Source organism: Palaemon carinicauda, chromosome 27, assembly GCF_036898095.1.
Source record: "Palaemon carinicauda isolate YSFRI2023 chromosome 27, ASM3689809v2, whole genome shotgun sequence".
NCBI lineage: Eukaryota > Metazoa > Arthropoda > Malacostraca > Decapoda > Palaemonidae > Palaemon > Palaemon carinicauda.
Window position 1 is genome coordinate 27,004,393 of NC_090751.1, and position 22,196 is coordinate 27,026,588.

At 36.6% G+C, this 22,196-nt stretch overlaps 1 protein-coding gene across 1 annotated transcript in view; it reads right to left on the reverse strand.

The window, feature by feature from the left end:
- Window positions 1–567: 567 nt before the first annotated feature.
- Window positions 568–22,196, reverse strand: part of Set8 (SET domain containing 8) — an 86,197-nt gene continuing 64,568 nt past the window's right edge. The window contains exons 7-8 of the mRNA XM_068350930.1: window positions 15,902–16,099; window positions 568–1,291 (exon numbers count right to left, since the gene is read on the reverse strand). Of these exons, the coding sequence (XP_068207031.1) occupies window positions 1,261–1,291; window positions 15,902–16,099 (229 nt within the window). The 3' untranslated portion in view covers window positions 568–1,260. The remainder of the gene's footprint in view (window positions 1,292–15,901; window positions 16,100–22,196) is intronic.

Genomic DNA, 22,196 nt, shown 5'->3' on the forward strand with positions numbered 1-22,196 from the left:
ATTTCATGAGAAATTTATTTAACCTTGGTTATCTTAACCTACCATGATGCTTTGTGTTTAAACTACAATCCTAACAATTTTTATGTTCCAGGTCAATCATAAAAATCCAAGAGGGACTCAACACAAGTTTGGCTCCAGAAATTCATTCCTAGATTTAAAAATTGTCCAATTCCCTCTAACATAATCACAGTAGTGTTGACCTTCCAAGATCACACTCATGATAGAGCTATGAGATTAGAAATTTTTATAAAAACCAGAAGAGAACTTGCAAGGACTCTCCCTTCAAATAAAGAAAAAACTAGAGAGATCTATTGGAACCATCATCACCAACTTTTCGTTTGTCATCACTAGAACACAGGTAAATTATTGGGAGTTAATTTTATTTGCAGGTGGTGTTTGGATTCTTATAATATAAAACAAGGACTGGTAAGTTTTACTTAATCTTAATTTTCCTTCGCAAAACTTCAGTCAACCTGATGTGTACAATTTTCAAGTTAACTACCATTGCTTTTTGTTATAATTTGACAAGTAAAATAGTTGAGAATCAGACTAATGCTAATTAAAACAGTACTATTGTTAATTCTTGAGTGAAAGACAAACAAGGTTAATAAGAGTAATTTTAAATGGAACATAATGTTTATTTCTAGTGCAACATTTTTGATAACATACAATATAGTAAACTGGCAAAAAGGATAAATATTCAATCTAGTCTTGTGCACGTATAAGTTCTGGGGTTACTTTTCACCGAGATTCTCTCATCAATTCATGTTACTGTATTCAAAATTAAACACTATAATAATATTTGTACTAATCAGAGAGAGAGAGCCACAGCACTAAAGAAAAATTTCAGAACAATTATTTTGTCTTGCCTATGAAGTTAAATATTTCCAAAATTGTATTCACTGTAATTAAAGTTCTTGAAATCTTTCTAAGCTGTAACACTCTAATCCAGCAAAAAAAAACTTATGTCAATAATCACTTCATTAGCCTCATACAATGCTTAATAACTTAGTCTAGATTCTCTCAAACTTTTCATCAAAGGACTGGAAGCCATGTGGCCATGGTAGTCTGCTTGTCCAAAATACAAACATCTGTACAGGTACACCATCTTTTTATTACTTTCATCAGATATGAGGAATGATCGGTCGCCGTTTTACTCCAGCTACACACACCATGACCACACACTGCCACCAATCAACTATACGACCCATTTCCTCTCCAAGGCACGTGGCTAAATGCAGATGATGCCGTCAACACCACCTAGCAACAGCACACCAAGTTCTGTCTAATCCTGAGAAATTTCAATGCTGCCATTATAAACATATCTGACCATTTACAGCTAACACAGCTTTTTGGGGGAAGCTGTCAGGAGATCCATTTGTGACCAAACAAATGCAACTCTACATTCACTAGTCACACTACTAAAAACTGGCATCACTGGTTATCAAAGAGTCAAACACAGAATTACAAACCATTGTGGGAAATAAATAATAAAGGGGTCATATGAATAAGTTGACCAAAAAGTAATATCATAACTATAAAGGAAAAATACATCAAGAAAAACTAACTGCAAACTAAAATTACTGGACAAATTAGATTAAAAAGAATATTTCCTTCAACATTATGTACTGCACTGTGTAAACTCATTTACTATAAATTATATACATAACTAACAGTATCCTCATTACCAATGCAAACAAAAAATTAGCTGACCATTTTAGGACCTTGTTTATTAAAGGTACTGTACAAAACAAATACAGTATTTATAAAATTTTTAAATCATAGTAAAGTACTCATTCCGCAATTAAAAGAAAAAAAAATTGTTTTAAACCTTTTTAATGTGTGTATTCTGCAATAGGGGTAAACCTACAGCTTGAGTTAAAAGATTATTTGATAAAGATCACAACAAACAACCATAATTGAAATTTTTTCTCTAAATCCACTTCAAAATACAACTAAAAGAAAATTATACAACTACAGAGGCCCCTAATCTGATTAAAAATTTAATAACAAAAACTTAAGATGGAAGGAATTAGTGATAACCATATGTAGAAGGCACAGGAGCCTTTTTTTAATGGCAAATTATAATTTAGATAACTATATTTGCAAAATATGAAACAAGGTACCTAATGTTTAAAACTGCATTCCTTCTTCTAGGTGTAGGGGAAAAATATTTTTTATACAATATGGGGTCAGTCAAACACCAGATGCCATAGGAAATACAAGAAATTACTTTCTTAACAATTGGTTACAAGTCATACACCAAAAGAAAAATTACTGCAAGAACAAAATTAATGACAAAAAGCTTGTACAAACATGCCATAAATTTAAGATGAAATCATAATGAAATTAAAAAAAAAAAAAATAATTTCTATTTTCAAATTGGGCCACATGACATGGGAGACCATTCAGCATCAAGGGGAAACTGAGGTAAAACAACACAGATGTATTATGAAATAAAATTTAAGTTAGGCAGCAAGATGAAAGAAATAAAATTAGCAGGCTAAAATGTTAGCGTAGCTGGGGGGACAGGGATGCTGAAAGGATTCAAAGTACTGTAATACCTACATTACTAAGCCTGAGGTGCATTAGTGACACTGCCCCCTATTGGGAAAAAAAGGTGTGCAAAAAAATTAGCAAAGAATTACAGCCACATTTAATTTGTGCAAAAGGAGTTTGCTAAAATCTGCTTTATAAAATTAGTTGAATTCATAAAATTAGTTGAATTGAGGAGAAAAAAAAACCTAGGACCCAAGACAACACTTTAAATTAACTACAGTGACATGAATCTTCACAAGCTGCAAACTACAGAATCACAAACTACAGGGAAGAGGCCAAACATATTCTTAAAACACCAATCCCAGCTAAAAACCATTATGGGTAAGTCCTTTAGGCAAACATTGTGACAGCAAAGCTATAACTCTGTTGTCCTGTTTAAACAATTTCTTTTCTGAGTGACAATTGACTTTTACAGTATACATGTTAATTTATTTGCTTTCTCTAACTTTGAATAGTTTTTATAACACTTGGTTTAAATGTAAATATAGCCCATTAAATTTCACATAAAATAATAAAAGGTAATCACCAAGGTGTTTTTTACTACCAAGATAAAAAGTATTCTATGTATGAAAATACTTTGTACAAAGTGAAAGCTTTCATTTTCGTACCTATGTTGAAGTATCAGATGTCTCACAGATGAAACATATCATGATTGCAAGGGTATTGGGGTGCATATGTATAAGATAAATGTGATTTAGAATTTATAACATGAAAGCAATCTAGAACTTATCATATCCTTTGACTGTTGCATGTGATACATATTACACATTATTTTCTTATGGATTAATCCCACCTCTCCATACAATGCCACCACTTTCTACATTCACTTAGCAGTAATATTTCTCAATGCTCTATCTATATATCAAGTCCTTAAGAGAATGTAACTAGAGTGAAGTGACCCACTAATGCACCTCTGTCAGTACAGTGTTGACATCACTAGTCTTTGCAGCACCACTTTCCAACCTTTTACATTACTCTACTTCTGTCCCCACATCCTATTTAAAATTCTATCCAACCTCTGTTACTTTACAGTGATTGAAGGATAATTTAAAAATTTTATAGACTAGTGTCAAAGAAAATAGATTAAATACAGTATAGTAAAATTTTGATTTTCATGCCCTTATACAAAAATTCAAAATGCAGGCAACATTTTAAAGAAAATTTCAATATAAAGCACTTCAACAGTACCAGCTGACCTGCTGTAATGTATAATTAATAATCTTTAAGGATATCTATGAGGAAAAACATAACACTGGTTACATTGTAATTATGAAACACCCTCTTAAAATGTACAAGACTTACCTCAATTCTCTCCCATTTATATTCACAATACTGTACTTGCCATGAGAACCTCATTTTTTCATTCTGATTACTTAAATAGTTTTCTGCATCCAGGATTTTGAATCTTAATAATGAATAGATTACAGTACTTGAAAATTATCACCATTATTACAGGGATACCTTGATACAAAACAAGATACAAAGATTTTTTCGCCTCGCATTACGAAAAATTCAAAATTGCTCGGCGGCCGAAAATCATTTCAAAATTCATGTGTCACTATCTGTAAACTCAACACCATTGTCCCACTCTCCCAGTGGTTATTTCCCTACTCTGATGCTAGTAACTTGTACATTATTAACCATGGGTCCCAAAAATGTTGCTGATGTTCAGGGAAAGAAGTATGAGGCTGGCATGCTGTTAAGTGTGATTGTTAAGGTATATGCCCAAAATCCGTTAATGATAGGCACCCTGCTTAAACAGAAGGAAGCCATCTGAGTAGGCAGAAACAAGCTTCCTTGGATAGTTATGTTTTAAATAGGCCATTGGTAGGACAAGAGGAAGCTCAAAGTGATCCGAGAAGACAGAAAAGCGTTAGTGATGAACAAATTGATGAAATTTCAAAAGTACAAAACGTCAAGTAAAAAAAAAAAAATTAAAAATTGGAAAAAAATGGCCAAAAATTTTAATTCTTTTCAAGAGTAGTTAAGTGTTTAATGTTTTCTGCCGTTTGTCAATGTGTTTCGTAAAGATAAGTGTTAATGTTTTATGCTATTTATTAGGTAAAGTTCAGTATTCAAGTATTTTGCCACTTGTTAATGTTTTCTACCATTTGTCCTCCTCCTCTGCCGCCACTTTTGCTTTCAGACATCGCCTCACTCGAAAGGTAAGATTCCACATTTTTGTTATTTTCCATTTATTATTGCATTGTTCTAATAATTAGTTCATTTACAGGTATTAACGGTTAGGTTAGGTATTGAATGATTCAAATATAAAGTGCTGTATTTTGGTGTGGCGTTTTTGTAGGGCTTGGAACAAATTATGCAATTCACATTTAAAACGGGACTCATCATACAAAAAAATGATGATACGGAAGCCACTCTGGAACAAATTAATTTTGTTATCTAGAGATATTACTACCTTTTTTTTTGGTTTCTAGAAGTATTTTTTTCTTTTCGTGAATCATGAAACGGGTATGTTTGTTAGAAAAATTTAATAATTTTTATGCTGAAGAGCACTAATAAAAGTTAATTGGGAACCTATTAAATTTCAAACAACCCTTCAAGAATACCTAACTGCTAAAAGATATTGAGAATAAACAATTAAAATTACATTTCTATACAAAATTTTCCTCTTAATAACTGAATTAATGTAACAAATCTCAGAACGGATATAAAGATTAAATGGATGTCGGGATTATACCTTGTGTGACTGCTTGTTTCTACCTTTTTGCTAAAGTAAGAGCTCTGGATAATGTAGATTAAATGAAGGGGTTTCAGCAACCATCACAAGGTAAACTAAGACTTATGCTTGGCTGATGATGTCGGTCTATAATTACTATGAGCAGTTTTCCCAGAATCTTTTATGCTTGGCAAAATGCTGATGCTATTCCTATTTTCCCTCAGAACAGAACTTTCCAATGAACATATTTTCAGCAATTTCCAAAGCTTTCATTTTGCTAGCTCACACAAATCACAGCCAATACCATATTTTGATACAGATTAAGAAATTACTCTGAAATACAACCTCAGAACTTAAGCTGAATATAGAATAAATCTACAACTACTAAACTTTACAGCTAACATCCTCCAAATACAGTATTATTTTATAATTTCTGTCTTTTTTGTAGTTCCAAATGAACTACATTTTTAAAAAATTAGGGCAGAAACTGAAAATTCACATAGTGTGGGAAAAATAACGAAGGCTATCACTCTTCCATTGTTCTTTCTAAATTAGTGTAGATGATTAACTAGCTGGACTCGAAGCGCTCAGGCTTCCTCTAACACAAAAGCTAAAATATAACTTTCCGAAGGGAACCAAAGCAATAACAGCTAAAACAAAAGGCAAAGAAAGGTAGGTACTCAACTTTCACGAAGAAGAGGAAGCCATCATATGAAGAAAATCTCCGAAAAAAGGTGAAAAGAGCTCACACAAAAATATCACACAGAAGCAACAAGCTGCGTACAAAGGAATGAAGTGGCGGGGTCGTATGGGAGCACCGAAAGGTGATAGGATATGTAGCGGCTCCTCACTTATCCTTCCCCTTACAGGATTAAACTGAGGTCTGTTTGGGGTGCAGATATCTATGGTTATCTTAGGATACGTCCCTGACCATACACAATATTTTCAGATAGTCGTTCCAGGGGTTGGAAGCCTGTGATACCCGACGGTAATTCTCTTGTAATATCAATCGCTGAAATATTATACAGTAGAAAGTTGCCAGAAGGAACTTCCATCAAGACGACATGGCTATCTCGCCCAAAAAAAATTATTTTTCCTATGTCAAAATCCCTTTTAATGTGTACAGAAACCCATTCCCAGGAAGTGGCAAACATAAGAACTTTTTTAAACCCAGAAGCATGTCCTTCACCATTCAAGTAAAGTGACAAAATTGCCTTCATTACCATTTCGAAAATCAAACAATTCTTATTCAAGGTGGCTTACGTCAGGATCGCAAAACACCAACCCAGCAGAAAAAATTATTTAAAATTGCAAACTATAAATAAAGCCTAAAGTCTGCAGGAATGTCATCCACAAACACTAAATACATTAGTAATTTGGTTTAATTTGTTCTAGGAACAAACGTGACCATAATTGCTCATATGCTCAAACAAATTTTCCCATAAGAAATAAAGGAAATTTACTCCACGCATTTCACAAGTTCATAAATACACAAACAGTACTTGTATACTAGTTTTTAACAGAATTTAGTGAATTATATAACCCCCGCCATCAAAAATGAATTACATATTAATCATTCACAATAAATAGAAATGTTGATAAATTAATTCGCACTTTACCTTTGAGGAGAGCCGTGGCTGACTTGAGGGACACGAGAGAAGAGGCGGAGACAGTTGCCGCTTGAAAGGAGTTTGTCTCTCTTGAAAATTTCACTATCACTTAATTTACACTTTATGGACACTTGGTTATCATTTTATTCCACACTCTTGCATTCAATTTTGACAAGAAACCTATCTAGAGAGGACTGCTTTTTTCCTTATGGTACTTTAAATTGGCACGAAACATGGCACACGAACTCCGGGTGTGTGCCATATGGGCACCGCGTAATTGATATCATCGTACTCTTGTTAGTACTTGTCCACAAAAAATGCGCATACAGAAGGAAATGTTTTACTGCAGACCAATACAATACTTGTATGCCAAATTGATTTTTTATCCTCTCAAACTGATTTGTTCTCATTCACTCACAAGTAAGCTGCTTGGCTCGTATTCAATCACTCGTAAACTAAGGTAAAGTACTGTACTACTATAATTACTCTGTACTTATGGTCAGAGCCTGTAAAAGTAATCCAGACTTAGATAAAAATTAATGAAGCATACATACATAATGAATATCTAATGTATTATATTCTTTGTCTACTTAGTAATCCTGACTCGGTGCTTACATAAATTAACTAATGTTTGTCTTTTCACTAGATTTGCTTGCAAGAGGACTAATTCAAAGCCTTTTCCTAAAGTTACATCCATGTGCTGTTCAATGATTGCCTTTTCAACATAACCTTTTCACTGTTTTGAGATTTAATGTTCACACTTTACAGTACTCAACCTATGGTTTTGAGACAGCTGCTACAGATACTTTGTGTAACACTAACTCCCTTGTTTTCTTTCAAGTAAAAATTATAAACATAAAACACAAATAAGGTTTAAGACGATTTCACATTTCTCTATCTTTTCTTTGAAACAATGCTACTTTTCCTTATTATTACCTTTACAATATTCCTTGCAAATTACTGAAGTTCCACGCCCGTCAACAGTAATAAACAAGTAGTACCTAATTGCCATATCATTAAGACAATAGTACAATCAATTTCCTCACAAGGTACGTATTGTTTTATATTCCTATTCATGTGTGACCAATATACCAAAGGTGTTGGATGTTACCTCTTATTCATTATCATTGTTATTTAAGGAATAATATTATATGTTAATACTCTAATTTAGCATTAATTGTTTGACAAATGCCTGAACACATTAGAAACATTCATTGTCATCAGGCACAAGTAGTATTCATTGGATGAGGCATTCAACACTAACTGACATTTGTGGGACAACCTAATGCTAATAAGATCTCAATACTCCACATTCAAGATATAAAGATTCTGACCACTTGCAAGTTTCTAAACCTGATTTGGTTATAGTTATCCATTCACAAATTTTCTTTTTCTTATGAAGACATAAATCTGACCTACTTCACTCATCTCAATTACCACAGTAGTACACAGTACATCATCCATCCACAAGAAGGCTGACACCAAACTATACAGAAATTATTGGCAATGCTTGTTATTCAGAAATACTGCACTATCAGGGACATTCAGATAAGTGGCCATGACTATTGTATAATAATCAAGAGCATACTGCGTAAAGAAAAGGAACACCTGTACCCAAACATTATCTAATACAAATCTAATGTATTTTTATAAATGGCGTCAGGTATAAATAATAAATATACAATGACAAACACTTTCTTCAAGAGTATGTATACTGAACTCCTGTACATAAAGTAGAAAAAACTATCCGAGCACAATACAGTGCGTGACAGATCATTATGACACCATAGAACGAGAGTGAAATAGTGGTGGCCAACTTATTACACGTTGGTAGCCCTGCTTTCAGGAAAATGCAAGGCATGCCAACCCTTCCACAGCATACAGTAAGCATTGGACCAACCATGCACTGATAGTTTTTTTCTTTTTAACCTTGTGTTAAAAAAAAAAAAAATAAATAAATAAAAAAATTCTTACTGCAAGTGGGATCTGAACCCATGACAGTTAGGGAACACATTCAAGAATAGTCTTATGCTATAATTCAGTGCTAATGTGTCATGCTTTCCTGAAATGTAGATTTTTTAAACTTGAGTCAAGGTATAGTTCCTTTGGAAAACTGATGTCAGTACCGTATGGATGTCTCAAAGAAAATCTGTAGTTTAAAGTACAGTAAATTCAATATACTATACAGTTCTAAGGCATTTACAGGTATATGAAATACCCAATTCTTCTTCTCTCCGTAGTACTTTGTTGATAAACGGTACAACCCTGTTGATATAAAGCTAAGGTTGTCAGTCCAAGTCCCATTTATGAAACAAAGCATTATTCTTAAAAATGAATAAAGACTTTAATAATTTCCTTTACATATACTAGATTGCTTTAAAGAAATCCTGTGCAGATGGAATTTAACGTTACTTTTCAAGTGTTGAATTAGCATATACTAAAGCTACTGGTGATACATTAGTTAATTGATTAATGAAATAAAAGCGACAATGCCTCCCAGAGGGGGACACTCAGCGCTGAGATGCTTCTGGGTGAAAACCCCTTCCATTACTGTATTACATAAAAGTTGAAAATATGTTCAACAGCTAGATAGAAGAAATAGTGGGAATGGAAGTAAAGCAGAAGGCTAAAATATGGGTGAAGCAAGGGGGGACACAAGGGTGCTGCAAAGACTTTTTTGTAATGCCTACTGTACACCACATGAGGTGCATTGACACCAATACCCTCCAACAGGGCTGCTCTAATGTTAAACACTGCTCTTGCAATCCCTTTGCAGCTTGTGTTTCACAGACTTAACAAAAAAACAAAGGACACATGATGGCAGGTGTTAAATTTTCTATAAAGGGCAGTAAAGAAAACACCCAGACTGCCTAAAACAATTGAAGCATGAGAAAGCTAACTTATTTATTCACAATGGTATCATTAAAAAAATATGAACAGCCCAGGATTTTCTCGAATCATTAGGGAAAAGAAGGAATTAAAATTCAACATCTTCAATTATCTTAGATTTTAGATCCCTATCATTACATTTTATGCTTACTCTATTTAGCCACCAGACTAATCCACGACCTGGGGCTAATTACCTCAATGTTTGAGTGCCGGAAGCCCGTAGAATAATCACAGGATAGTCAAGTCTCGGAACAAGTGTCTTGAGAGTACTCATAAACTAGGAGACACTATTTTTCAGTATTCAGTTTCGGCATAATCACTACACTTCTAGAGGCAACAAGTGTCTTTCAAGTATAGCATGACTCCGGTACGAACAACAGAACTTTCTCCAGTAATGCATACAAAAATCTTTACAGCACATCCATTCTTCAATGAGAAATGAACTAAACAGTATACATACTGAATCCAAACAGCTTTGCTACCCGACAGTGGAAAGAGAACTCTTGACGAGTGAATAGACTCGTCTTTAAAGTTAATTGTCTACAAAGTCAAAGTCATAAGGCCTTACAGCTGTTACGAATTTTAAATTTCCTTAGAATAGCTCCTTTATATAACCAGTAATCTGATAGTTTAGTCTGATAGTGAAACTTGGAAGTTGGTAATATCCTATAGTGTAGCAGACAAAAAATTTGCAGCAACCTACAAAACTGCTGCATTCAATTCAACCTTGCACCATCACCACCAGTTGAAGAAATGTACACCTGAGTACGTGTGGCTAACAGAAAGCACATAACAGCTATCTAAAATCTGTCTTATGCCTCTATAAGATTCTATTATCTGTCCTATCCGTCGTATAATATAAATCATGGATAATTTCTCCTGAAAATACTGTACTTAAAATAGTTTGAATTCTTTTGCTTGCAGTTTTCGAGGATACAAATTTATTCTAATCCAGTTGCTTTTTAAAATAACACTTAAATAGTTCGACGCTATGAATAACTTTAACCAGAAAGATCATACAGAATACCATACTATCTAGTAGGACCACAGTTAGCATCAACAAAATATATACAAAAATACTCCTCCACAGCATAAGCTGTTTAAAAGAATGAGTAGGACCTCGCGAAGTCAGACTACTTAAGCCTCCAGCCACCCAATGAGACTTGTAACACATTCAATAAAAATTAGACTGTAATCGAGTAAGGATGAGATAAAACTTTGGTAATGATATTCCAAGAATTCCTCCAGCAAATGATTTGATAAATAAATGCTCAAGAATGGATGAAAATTAAAAAGGAAAATAGAATTATCACAAAACAAGGTGACTGTTGTAGAAGATTGTTTACAAGTCAGATTCAAAGACTTTAGCAGATTTCGTACCTGGCGAGGTCCAACTTGCTGGTCGTAACTGTACATTTTAGGCAATTGCAAAATACTCAAAAGAAAAGAAGCTCTTAGTAAAAGATACATTATGCAACTAATCTAATTCAATGTACACAATTTGAATCAAGAGGAAAAATTCTGTTAAAAAAATAGGTTTAATGTAAATTACAAGAAAATAATTCAAGACTAGCATTGAGAGAAGATGAATATTCATGTAGTAGAACTTTCATGACCCCAGTAACACCATGTTTACCATTAAAATATTCTTCCAAAACAACCTTTGAGCATCCCTCCCTTACAAGGTTAGTCATTTTTTTTTTAAATTTAACAAATACAATATTTATATAGATTTTTTAAAAAGGGAAATCCCAACAAATTGTAATGTTAAAAGATTGGGTAAATGGAAACAGTAATGATGGTAAAATATACAGAACTGAGAATGTTCATGACTAGCCTTTCTAATGATTTCACATCTTTCCTTGGGACCTAAATTTATCTTGATATACTATATAAAACTGCTCTCAAATATAATTCTAAAAGCTATTTTTGAAAATTTAAACAAGAAACTTTTAGGAAGATACTTTTGTTAACAAAAGAGCAAACATGAGGAAACATTCCCAACAATATTTTCACTTTCATCTTTTTTACATAACCCTTCCTCTTCATAAATACTATATTGCATATACTCAATCATGCAAGAAAAACCAGCATTTTTCTACCATCCTACTGAAATTCTAACATCCATAGCAAACACACAGAAGTAAAACAAAGAAAAATGTACAAAACGGCACAGTACGAAAAAAGTAAACAAACCTTTCCAAAAAATTTACCTTGCTTAATTTAATGAAAAAGGTCTGCTGTGCCACAGAAAGTTACAGTACTACTCTACATTAAGTACTCTCAAATGATATGGTATAAAGGGAGAGCAATTAAAAATCTCGTTATATTCTCAACATAGCTTCCCAAGTCATTAATGCTACCAACATTTCATTATACCACTATATATGGACATACACATCACATACAAAATTTGATTTCTAAATGTTCTTACATAATTATTTTGGGAAAATGATATTATTGGGGGCTGCCATAAACCAAAAAAGAAAACTAATAAAGTTGTTTTAGATTTAAGGAATGGAAGAAGAAGAAAGGCAAATATTTGTTTGTTCCAAAGAAAAAATAAAATATCAACCAATCTTTCTTCTTTAAAAGTGGAATAAAAACTTTCAGGATAAAGAAAAAAAAAAGATATATAAACTGTTATTCAATTTTGTGTGATAGTATTTCACTTAAATTTCCCACATTCTAACTATTGTTGAAATTCTTAGTCACTTAAAAGTACTAGTACCTTAAAAGCATAAAATTGCATGATCTAGTAAACTTTTTTCTATCATTTGTAATTATATTAAAAAAAAAATATTTCCTCAAATGATTTAACTGGCAGTTCCAAATTCCACTCTTCATGGTGATTAATGTTTATACAATAGCTTTCCCCATTTCTAGGGTTAAGATATGAGATTAATTTCCCACCAATTCTTCCCAGCTGAATCCCATGAATCTATTTTAGATCTTTAACTAATCTCTCCAGAATTTTCATGTCTTTTTTTCCATCATAAATATATTATATAATTGAAATGTGCCTACGTGGCATAGTAATATCAATAAGTTAGGTTGAAAAATCGTCATCATTTCTCAACTTCGTCATGGCCCAAAAATTTTCTGTGACACTCCAATTTCCTTTGACGTAATTGATTAAAATTCAATGAACTATAGGACACCACCAATATCCCTACATTAGGGGACTAAATGCTACCAAAGGATGGAATATTACCTCTCTTTTCTTCTTCAACACATCTAACAATTTCTCTTGACATTATTACTACTAAAGTATTAAGTAATTCAAGCCCTAATTTCTCATTTAATATCCCATATTGGTTAACTATCGACTCTGTCCTTTTCACCCCAATGCACCTTGGTCTAATTTCTAGTTATGGTGTTAGCTTTCTGACATAGAAACGTCAAATATGTGTTTCTAATGGGACCTTCCCCCAAAAAGCCTATAATATTAAAAAAGTATAAATAACCAGAGTTGGTTGTGTTTCAATGAATTCCTTATGAAGAGGTAATTACTTTGCGATGCTAAATCTAAACTGGCCTCATTAACAGTAGAAAGAATATTGGGAGTGAGTTCCAAAAGCTTATACTTCTATATGTGGAAGAAAAATCTTCCATTATTTTTTGGTATTCACTAACAATTATTCTTCGGAAATTTTTCAAAAAGCTTGCAAAATTAGGATTCAATCGAAACCAACAATAAATACTACTTAAAAAATCAAAAGAAAAAATTTCATAGGGCCCTTTGGATGCCACAAAAAATCTATTTTATTACAAGAGCATCATTAAGCTTTTGGGTAGTGCAAACCCCATAAAAAACTAATTCAACTGTAAAGAAGTAATTGCATTTTTTTAAATGATCATAGTACACACCTTTCCATCAAAAGCATAAGTTTATATAAAAAAATGACATTTACACAAACCACACAAGCATGAAAAGTAGAAGAAATAAACTCGGAGCCAGCTACAAATGTACAGTACACAATCCCCTACTACATACACCATCAATAATAAGATGCCTGTAGTTATGTACTCATTTATTCCACATAGAAGGAAAATATGAAGACTAAATCCTATCTAAATGAGAAACAAGGAAAGTGCAGCGAGTACAACATGAAGAGTAAATACAGTAGTAAATTTATTTTATAATGAGGCATAAAGTTCCCATTTCATTCCACACTGTAAAACTTTAGCATTATACAGTACAATGAACCAATTTGCTATATATCCTAATATCAAAATGTTCACCTTTAATTCAATTGGACACGAAAACAAGGATAAACATGCTACAGTATATAGTGAAAAAGAATCTGAAACTAAACTTAATTCAGCCACATTTCAAAAGCACTGGATGTTACAGCTGTTACACACATACATAAGTCATCAAACCAGTGCCTTTAAAAAATTCATATTACATGTGATTAAATAAAAATTAAATTCAAATGAGCAAGATGTACCACCCAGTAAGGACAATCTATCACTTCTCACACTGCTGTTCAACTAACAAATGGAAATAAAAGGAAAAGTATAAGAAAAAGGCTAAAAAATACAACCAAAATCAGGAATCATATCACACTTAGCCTCCCATAAAGGGAGTTGAGGAAAAAGACTGGTGTGCAGAGCTGTGCTAGTATCCTTTCTGCAAAACAGACCACATATGTATGTTGACAACTTCCAATATCTTCAATTTACCTTTCTCATGAGTCAAGAAGGCAATCCTTACCCTTAACAAAGGTAGCCAAGGTCATCCATAAGAAAAACATTTTAGTAGAGAAAAAAATGAGAGTACTGTATATGAAGACCTCCCAATCCTGATTACTGACACATCAAAACCATAAACAGGACCTCGTGCTTAGTCTTGTACTGATACTCAATTTTCTAATGTTCATTTACACAGCACCACCCCTTACATTCTTAACTGATTAAAATAATCTTAAAACAAGAAAACGCCATTTTCTTTGGAATGCTTACCCATTAGATTCAAAATAAAATTGATAACGCCAATACCCTCTTCATTGGTGACTAGTATGACATACTGAACAACAACAATATCAATTATTAATTTGGTAATTTTCCATTCTCAATCCTATTTCCAACACAAAGGCCAAATATTAACAACTGTACATTTCTATCTTCTCAATTCCAAAACAAACATACAAAGTTTTCAGCTTTGCTAAAATGCTTCTTTGGTACTGCGTGGGTCCTTTTTCTCACAGTCCACCCATCACAGAACAAAGATCTACAAACGTCAGTTATTTCTTCATGGCTTCCGTTACATCCTCTGGGTGAGAGGAACAACAGCTATTTCAGTTGTAATGTGAAACTCAATACAGTATATTTACTGAATCAATCCGATGCACTATCCAAACAGGAGGGATTAGCACCATCTATGAACCTCAATTTGACAGTTAAACTGAAGATGCGATTTAGCATTTTAGGTAGGCTTCGTCATCAGTCCAGAGTAACTGTAATGTCAAGCATTCACGATGCAATCTTTGCATATTGGAGGCTTGTCAAGGCAGTGAATGGCTTACAAAACAGTAGATACCAAACATGTTTGGAGACCACTATTTCCAAGTATCGGTAACTGCATTTTACACATAGTTAAGACTTCTTAGTGGGAATGGAAACTAAAACTAACAGGTAGACTAAACTTAGCTAAAACTTATCCTCAATCCTTTATGCAAAATCCATTGGATTTGTCTCAAAATGCAATTCTCAATACGCAAAAATTATCTTTACGAAAAGCAGTTCCGTACGTTCCTTAAAAAATACTGAGGATCTGTATCACAAAACATCAAAGTCAGGGATTTATTTTTACATTCTGATGTGTAGCTATTCAGCAGATACCTCTATAGCAGATAATTCTAGAGCAATGATGACTATATAAATATGCAGAGAATGTACTTATGTAACATTTATGTATAAGGGAGTAACTATGACCTTTAAATGCACATGACATTCAGTTAAATTTTCATCACACTTCTTGCAAAACACACACAAATACTGTAATTTCTTACTCAGTTCATAAAATCTAATACTGACACATTCTCTAATATTACTATGACATGTGATGTTTGAAATTATAGACTAACCCCAGTGAGCTTCAACTTACACTTAAAAACTAATATAAATTTAATTCCTAACTGGTAATCACAATGCTAACCATGGATGGTGCTGTAATGACTCTTTAGACCTATCCCCATAATCATAGAGAATCTCTGTGCCACATGGAAGGTCTGTTTTGGCTAATAAAATTAAATGTGGTCTGCCATTGACTTCAACTGCCTTAGGGACTAAGTTACCGTTTCGACTGTGGTTGACCAAACGCCCTAGATATCCAGTTTCCTCCGTAGCATCAATGCTGAAAATGGAAAAAGTGGTTTCAATCAGCCTGGATGTCAAAAAAGTTTGATTACCAGATTGTTACGTTGACAATTAATACATTACTACTCCAGGTATATACAATTTATAGGGTGCAATATAAAAAAGCCTGTACTGGTACAATATGGCAAAGAAAAATTACTAAAAGGACACAAAACTTGCATACATTTGACACAGGAATGTGATAGTATAAGAACTAAGAATCCTTATTATTTCTATCATAGTTATAAAATAGGCCAGGTTAAAGTAACCAGGAAGTAACACTAAATAAACATGGATTACCAAAATGACTTGACATGAATAACTATACAACAGTTTTAAGGGTTGAGATATATGTTATTTTCATTAGTAAAATAAATTTTTGAATATACTTACCCGATAATCATGTAGCTGTCAACTCCGTTGCCCGACAGAATTCTACGGAAGGGATACGCCAGCGATCGCTATACAAGAGGGGGGTGTACTCACAAGCGCCACCTGTGGCCAGGTACTGCAGTACTTCTTGTTGACACCACCTCAATTTTTCCTCGGTCCACTGGTTCTATGGGGAGGAAGGGTGGGTCAATTAAATCATATTATCGGGTAAGTATATTCAAAAATTTATTTTACTAATGAAAATAACATTTTTCAATATTAATCTTACCCGATAATCATGTAGCTGATTCACACCCAGGGAGGTGGGTGAAAACCAGTGTACATGTATATCAAGAAGCTAAGTATCCCGTATTTCATATTATCAGTTATTCAAAATAACAATGAAATTATAAGTACCTGGTAAGGAAGTCGACTTGAGCCATTACTCTGCCTTAAATAAGTTCGTCTTCCTTACTGAGCGCAGCGTTCCTCTTAGGAGGCTGAACAACTCTAAGGTGCTGAAGTATCAAGGGCTGCAACCCATACTAAAGGACCTCATCACAACCTTTAACCTCGGCGCTTCTCAAGAAAGAATTGACCACCCGCCAAATCAACAAGGATGTGGAAGGCTTCTTAGCTGACCGTACAACCCATAAAAAGTATTCAAGAGAAAGGTTAAAAGGTTATGGGATTATGGGAATGTAGTGGCTGAGCCCCCGCCTACTACTGCATTCGTTGCTACGAATGGTCCCAGGGTGTAGCAGTACTCGTAAAGAGACTGGACATCTTTGAGATAGAATGATGCGAACACTGACTTGCTTCTCCAATAGGTTGCATCCATAACACTCTGCGGAGAACGGTTCTGTTTGAAGGCCACTGAAGTAGCCACAGCTCCCACTTCATGTGTCCTTACCTTCAGCAAAGCAAGGTCTTCTTCCTTCAGATGAGAATGTGCTTCCCTAATCAGAAGCCTGAATAGTAAGAAACTGAGTTCTTAGACCTTGGAAAAGAAGGCTTCTTGATAGCACACCATAAGGCTTCTGATTGTCCTCGTAAAGGTTAAGACCTTTTTAGATAGTACCTAAGAGCTCTAACTGGGCAAAGTACTCTCTCCAGTTCATTCCCCACCAAGTTGGACAGGCTTGGGATCTCGAACGACTTAGGCCAAGGACGTGAAGGAAGCTCGTTTAGCAAAAACCGAGCTGCAAGGAACATGTAGCCGTTTCAGATGTGAAAACAATGATCCTGCTGAAGGCGTGGATCTCACTTACTCTTTTAGCTGTTGTCAAGCACACGAGGAAAAGAGTTTTTAATGTGAGGTCCTAAAAAGAGGCTGATTGGAGAGGTTCAAATCTTGATGACATAAGGAACCTTAGGACCACGTCTAGATTCCAGCCTGGAGTGGACAACCGACGTTCCTTTGAGGTCTCAAAAGACCTAGGGAGGTCCTGTAGATCTTTGTTGGTGGAAAGATCCAAGCCTCTGTGGCGGAAAACCGCTGCCAACATACTTCTGTAACCCTTGATCGTAGGAGCTGAAAGGGATCTTACTTTCCTTAGATGTAACAGGAAGTCAGCAATCTGGGTTACAGTGGTACTGGTTGAGGAAACTGCATTGGTCTTGTACCAGCTACGAAAGACTTCCCCTTGAGACTGATAGATTCTGAGAGTGGATGTTCTCCTTGCTCTGGCAATCGCTCTGGCTGCCTCCTTCGAAAAGCCCCTAGCTCTTGAGAGTCTTTCGAAAGTCTGAAGGCAGTCAGACGAAGAGCGTGGAGGTTTGGGTGTACCTTCTTTACGTGAGGTTGACGTAGAAGGTTCACTCCTAGAGGAAGAGTCCTGGGAATGTCGACCAGCCATTGCAGTACCTCTATGAACCATTCTCTCGCGGGCCAGAGCGGAGCCAACCAACGTCAGACGTGTCCCTTTGCGAGAGGAGAACTTCTGAAGTACCCTGTTGACAATCTTGAACGGCGGGAATGCATACAGGTCGAGATGGGACCAATCCAGCAGAAAAGCATCCACGTGAACTGCTGCTGGGTCTGGAATCGGAGAACAATACAACAGGAGTCTCTAGGTTATCGAGGTAGCGAACAGATCTATGGTTGGCTGACCCCACAGGGCCAAAAGTCTGCTGCAAACATTCTTGTGAAGGGTCCACTCTGTGGGGATGACCTGACCCTTCCGGCTGAGGCGATCTGCCATGACATTCATACCGCCCTGAATGAACCTCGTTACCAGCGTGAGCTTTCGATCTTTTGACCAGATGAGGAGGTCCCTTGCGATCTAGAACAACTTCCACGAAAGAGTCCCTCCCTGCTTGAAGATGTAAGCCAGGGCTGTGGTGTTGTCAGAGTCCACCTCCACCACCTTGTTAAGCTGGAGGGACTTGAAGTTTATCAAGGCCAGAAGAACCGCCAACAACTCCTTGCAATTGATGTGAAGTGTCCTTTGCTCCTGATTCCATGTTCCCGAGCATTCCTGTCCGTCCAAAGTCGCACCCCAGCCCGTGTCTGATGCGTCCGAGAGGAGACGGCGGTCGGGTTTCTGAACAGCCAAAGGTAGACTTCCTTGAGAAGAAAGCTGTTCTTACACCACGCGAGAGAAGACCACCTCTCTTCGGAAACAGGAACTGAGACCGTCTCTAGCGTCATGTCCTTTATCCAGTGAGCAGCTAGATGATACTGAAGGGGGGGGGGAGGTGGAGTCTCCCTAACACGATGAACAGGGCCAGCGATGAAAGTGTCCCTGTTAGACTCATCCACTACCTGACTGAGCATCGGTTCCTTCTCAGCATGCTCTGGATGCATTCTAGGGCTTGGAAGATCCTTGGGGCCGACGGAAAAGCCCGAAAAGCTCGACTCTGAAGATCCATACCCAGGTAGACAATGGTCTGGGATGGGACGAGCTGAGACTCCTCAAAATTGACCAGGAGGCCCAGTTCCTTGGTCAGATCCATAGTCCATCTGAGAATCTCCAGACAGCGACGACTTGTGGGAGCTCTTAAAAGCCAGTCGTCTGACGGAGCCGGACACAAGATCATGGTACTGCTGCACAGTCTGTGAACTGTCAACCATGGGGAAGCGAGGAAGTACAGTGACAACCCGAAGCTGTCTAGACTGTCTGGGTCGTACAGACAACTCCTTATCGGGTTGCTGAGGTTGCCGCACTGCGTCACAACAAGTCACTTCTGCTGGTTGTTGAACGTCTTCCCAGTGACACACTGACTCCGTAAACAAAAAAATCCTCTAACAATGACTAAGCTTGGACTGCATGTCTTGCAACACAGCTCAAGGTCTATGGGAGCAGGTGTGGTAACAGACGGGGTTAGCGACTGAAGTGGACCCATTACCTTCCCTGGAAGCATGTTATGCTTAAATAAAAGTCCATAGGAGGCTACGCAGCTAAAGGCTCCTCTCCAAATGACAGAGTCCTCAAGAGAATATCAGAAGGAGGGAGAAAAGCTCTTTCTCATCTACAGGGACCATATCCGAGAAAAGCTAAGTTCTCTCAGTGAGGGTTTCACTGGTGCAAAAGCAGCAGACTAGAAGGCAACGTTAAGAAACTGCTTGACAGTCTAGTGAGTTGGCAACAACCAAAGATGTGTGACTGAGAAGCATGCGGTAAGGTATGCAGAGCATGCTGTATGTAGAGCATGCTGTAAGGTAAGCAGAGCATGTTGCATGGCGTGTAACATTTCTCAGAAATTCCATGACCAGTGCTAGATTGAGTAATATCGCATTACTGTCCATGAAAGTGCACGTGCCGAGGGAATTGATTTAGACTGTTTTGTTGCTGAATTTGATAGCCGGCATGATAATCGTAGAATTAAGCTGCACTAAATATACGTACTATAATCTACTTCACCTCAGGAAAGGGAAACTCGCCCTGTTGGCAACACTGCATTACTTCATGCATGCTTGCATGGGGTTTTAATATCAACATAATATTTACATTACATTCATAACTCATGATTCATTTTTGTTTTGAAAATATTTTTGCCATATTTTGCTATTTTGTTAAAAATATATTGCAAGGAATACATATATATTTTTTTTATTTAAGTAATACGAATAACCTCCATTATCATAATGTTTGTGTAGGCATACATGTATATGATTACAAATGCAAGTTATGAAAGTAATGAGATGTTATTATTGTCATTTGTTATTTCAAAGTTGAATGGGAAGAGGCTCAAGTTGAGGAGAAAGTGGCAGATGCATGCGTTGAGGTGGCTGACTCATAGCATGAGGTTCCTGCCTCAAGAGTTGCGCTTGCCTCAAGGGTTGAGGTGGCTGCGCAGAGAGAGGCTCTTGACTCACGAGTTGATGTTCTTGAGGTGTGAGCTGCGAGAGTTGAGGTAGCGGCTGCGCAGAACGCAGTTCCTGTCTCACGAGTTGAGGTTCCTGAGGAGCTAGCCTCAAGAGTTGAGGCTCTCGCCTTGAGGAAAGTTGAGGTAGCAGCTGCGAGAGCTGAGGTGGCTGCCTCAAGGATGGTAGAGGTTGTCGTACCTCAAAAGGTTGTTGCCTCGAAGATGGTCTAACTGCAAGAAAATCTTGCCTCAAGTCATAAGAATCCTGCTCCCATTGTTGAGGTTGCCTTAAGGAAGGTTGAGGTTGCTGCACAACGCTGGTAACTGGCAACTCCGAACGCGGTAAGGTAGCTTGAGGAACCTCAACTTCGTACGCCTGGCAGACTGGACTGCGGGGAGGCGGAGCGCTCGCAGGAGGAGGTGTAACCTTCTCAGCCTGAAACTCACGCATTAAGACCGCAAGCTGCGACTGCATGGACTGCAGTAAAGTCATCTTGGGATCAACAGACGATAAGGTCTGTTGAGGCAAAGCCTTAACAGAAGATGAGGTCTGTTGAGGCATTGCCTTACCTCTCTTAGGAGGTGTGCAGTCACCTGATGACTGCGGAGAGTCAGAGCTAACCCAATGACTGCATCCGGGTTGTTGAACTCTAGAGGTCTGGACTTTACGTTTAAGAGGTCTTGAGACCTGAGTCCAGTTTTTTCTCCCCGAAATTTCTTCTGCAGACGAGCAAAATAAGGGCTCAATCGTCTGCGGGTGGGAGTGACGGTCTCTGTAAGACACGCCCGCAACCACCGAGGATACTTCTGTGCGCCGATCAAGGCCTGCCGAACCCTTTTGCCCTTCGACATTGCTTCTCCCCTGGGCTTGGGAGCTTGCAAGAGGTCCCGGACTGGGAGGACGACTGGCACGCACAGAAGTACCCTCACGCACAACACTGACACACTTTGCGCTAATCACTTATCACTTTTGATTTTCTGTTTGCACTTATTTCACTGAACTCGAAACTTTAAGTGGTTTGTACCTGAAACACGCAATTCTATCCTTCCATAAAAGTTAGTAATTGCGAAAACAGAATTACAATGTAACAGAAAAATCTAATGAAAGATAAATAATTCAGTGGCTGGAAAGAGACTAAACACTAGATCAAATAAACTACGTTTAAAATCTCTCACCGCATAAAGCTTGAGAACAAGAATAAAACTCTAGAAACGTTTACCTTCTTCCCCTAAAGAGACTAGGGAGAAGAGCAAAAACGATAACAACGTTACTCGCTTGACCGAAACGTTTATCCAGCTCTCTCTCCCTCCGTCTCTTTCTCTCTCTCTCTCTCTTGACTTAGAACCTGAGAGAAGAGCCCAATCATATATATCGTTAAAACATATTACTGTTAAAGGAAAAAAACTGAAAT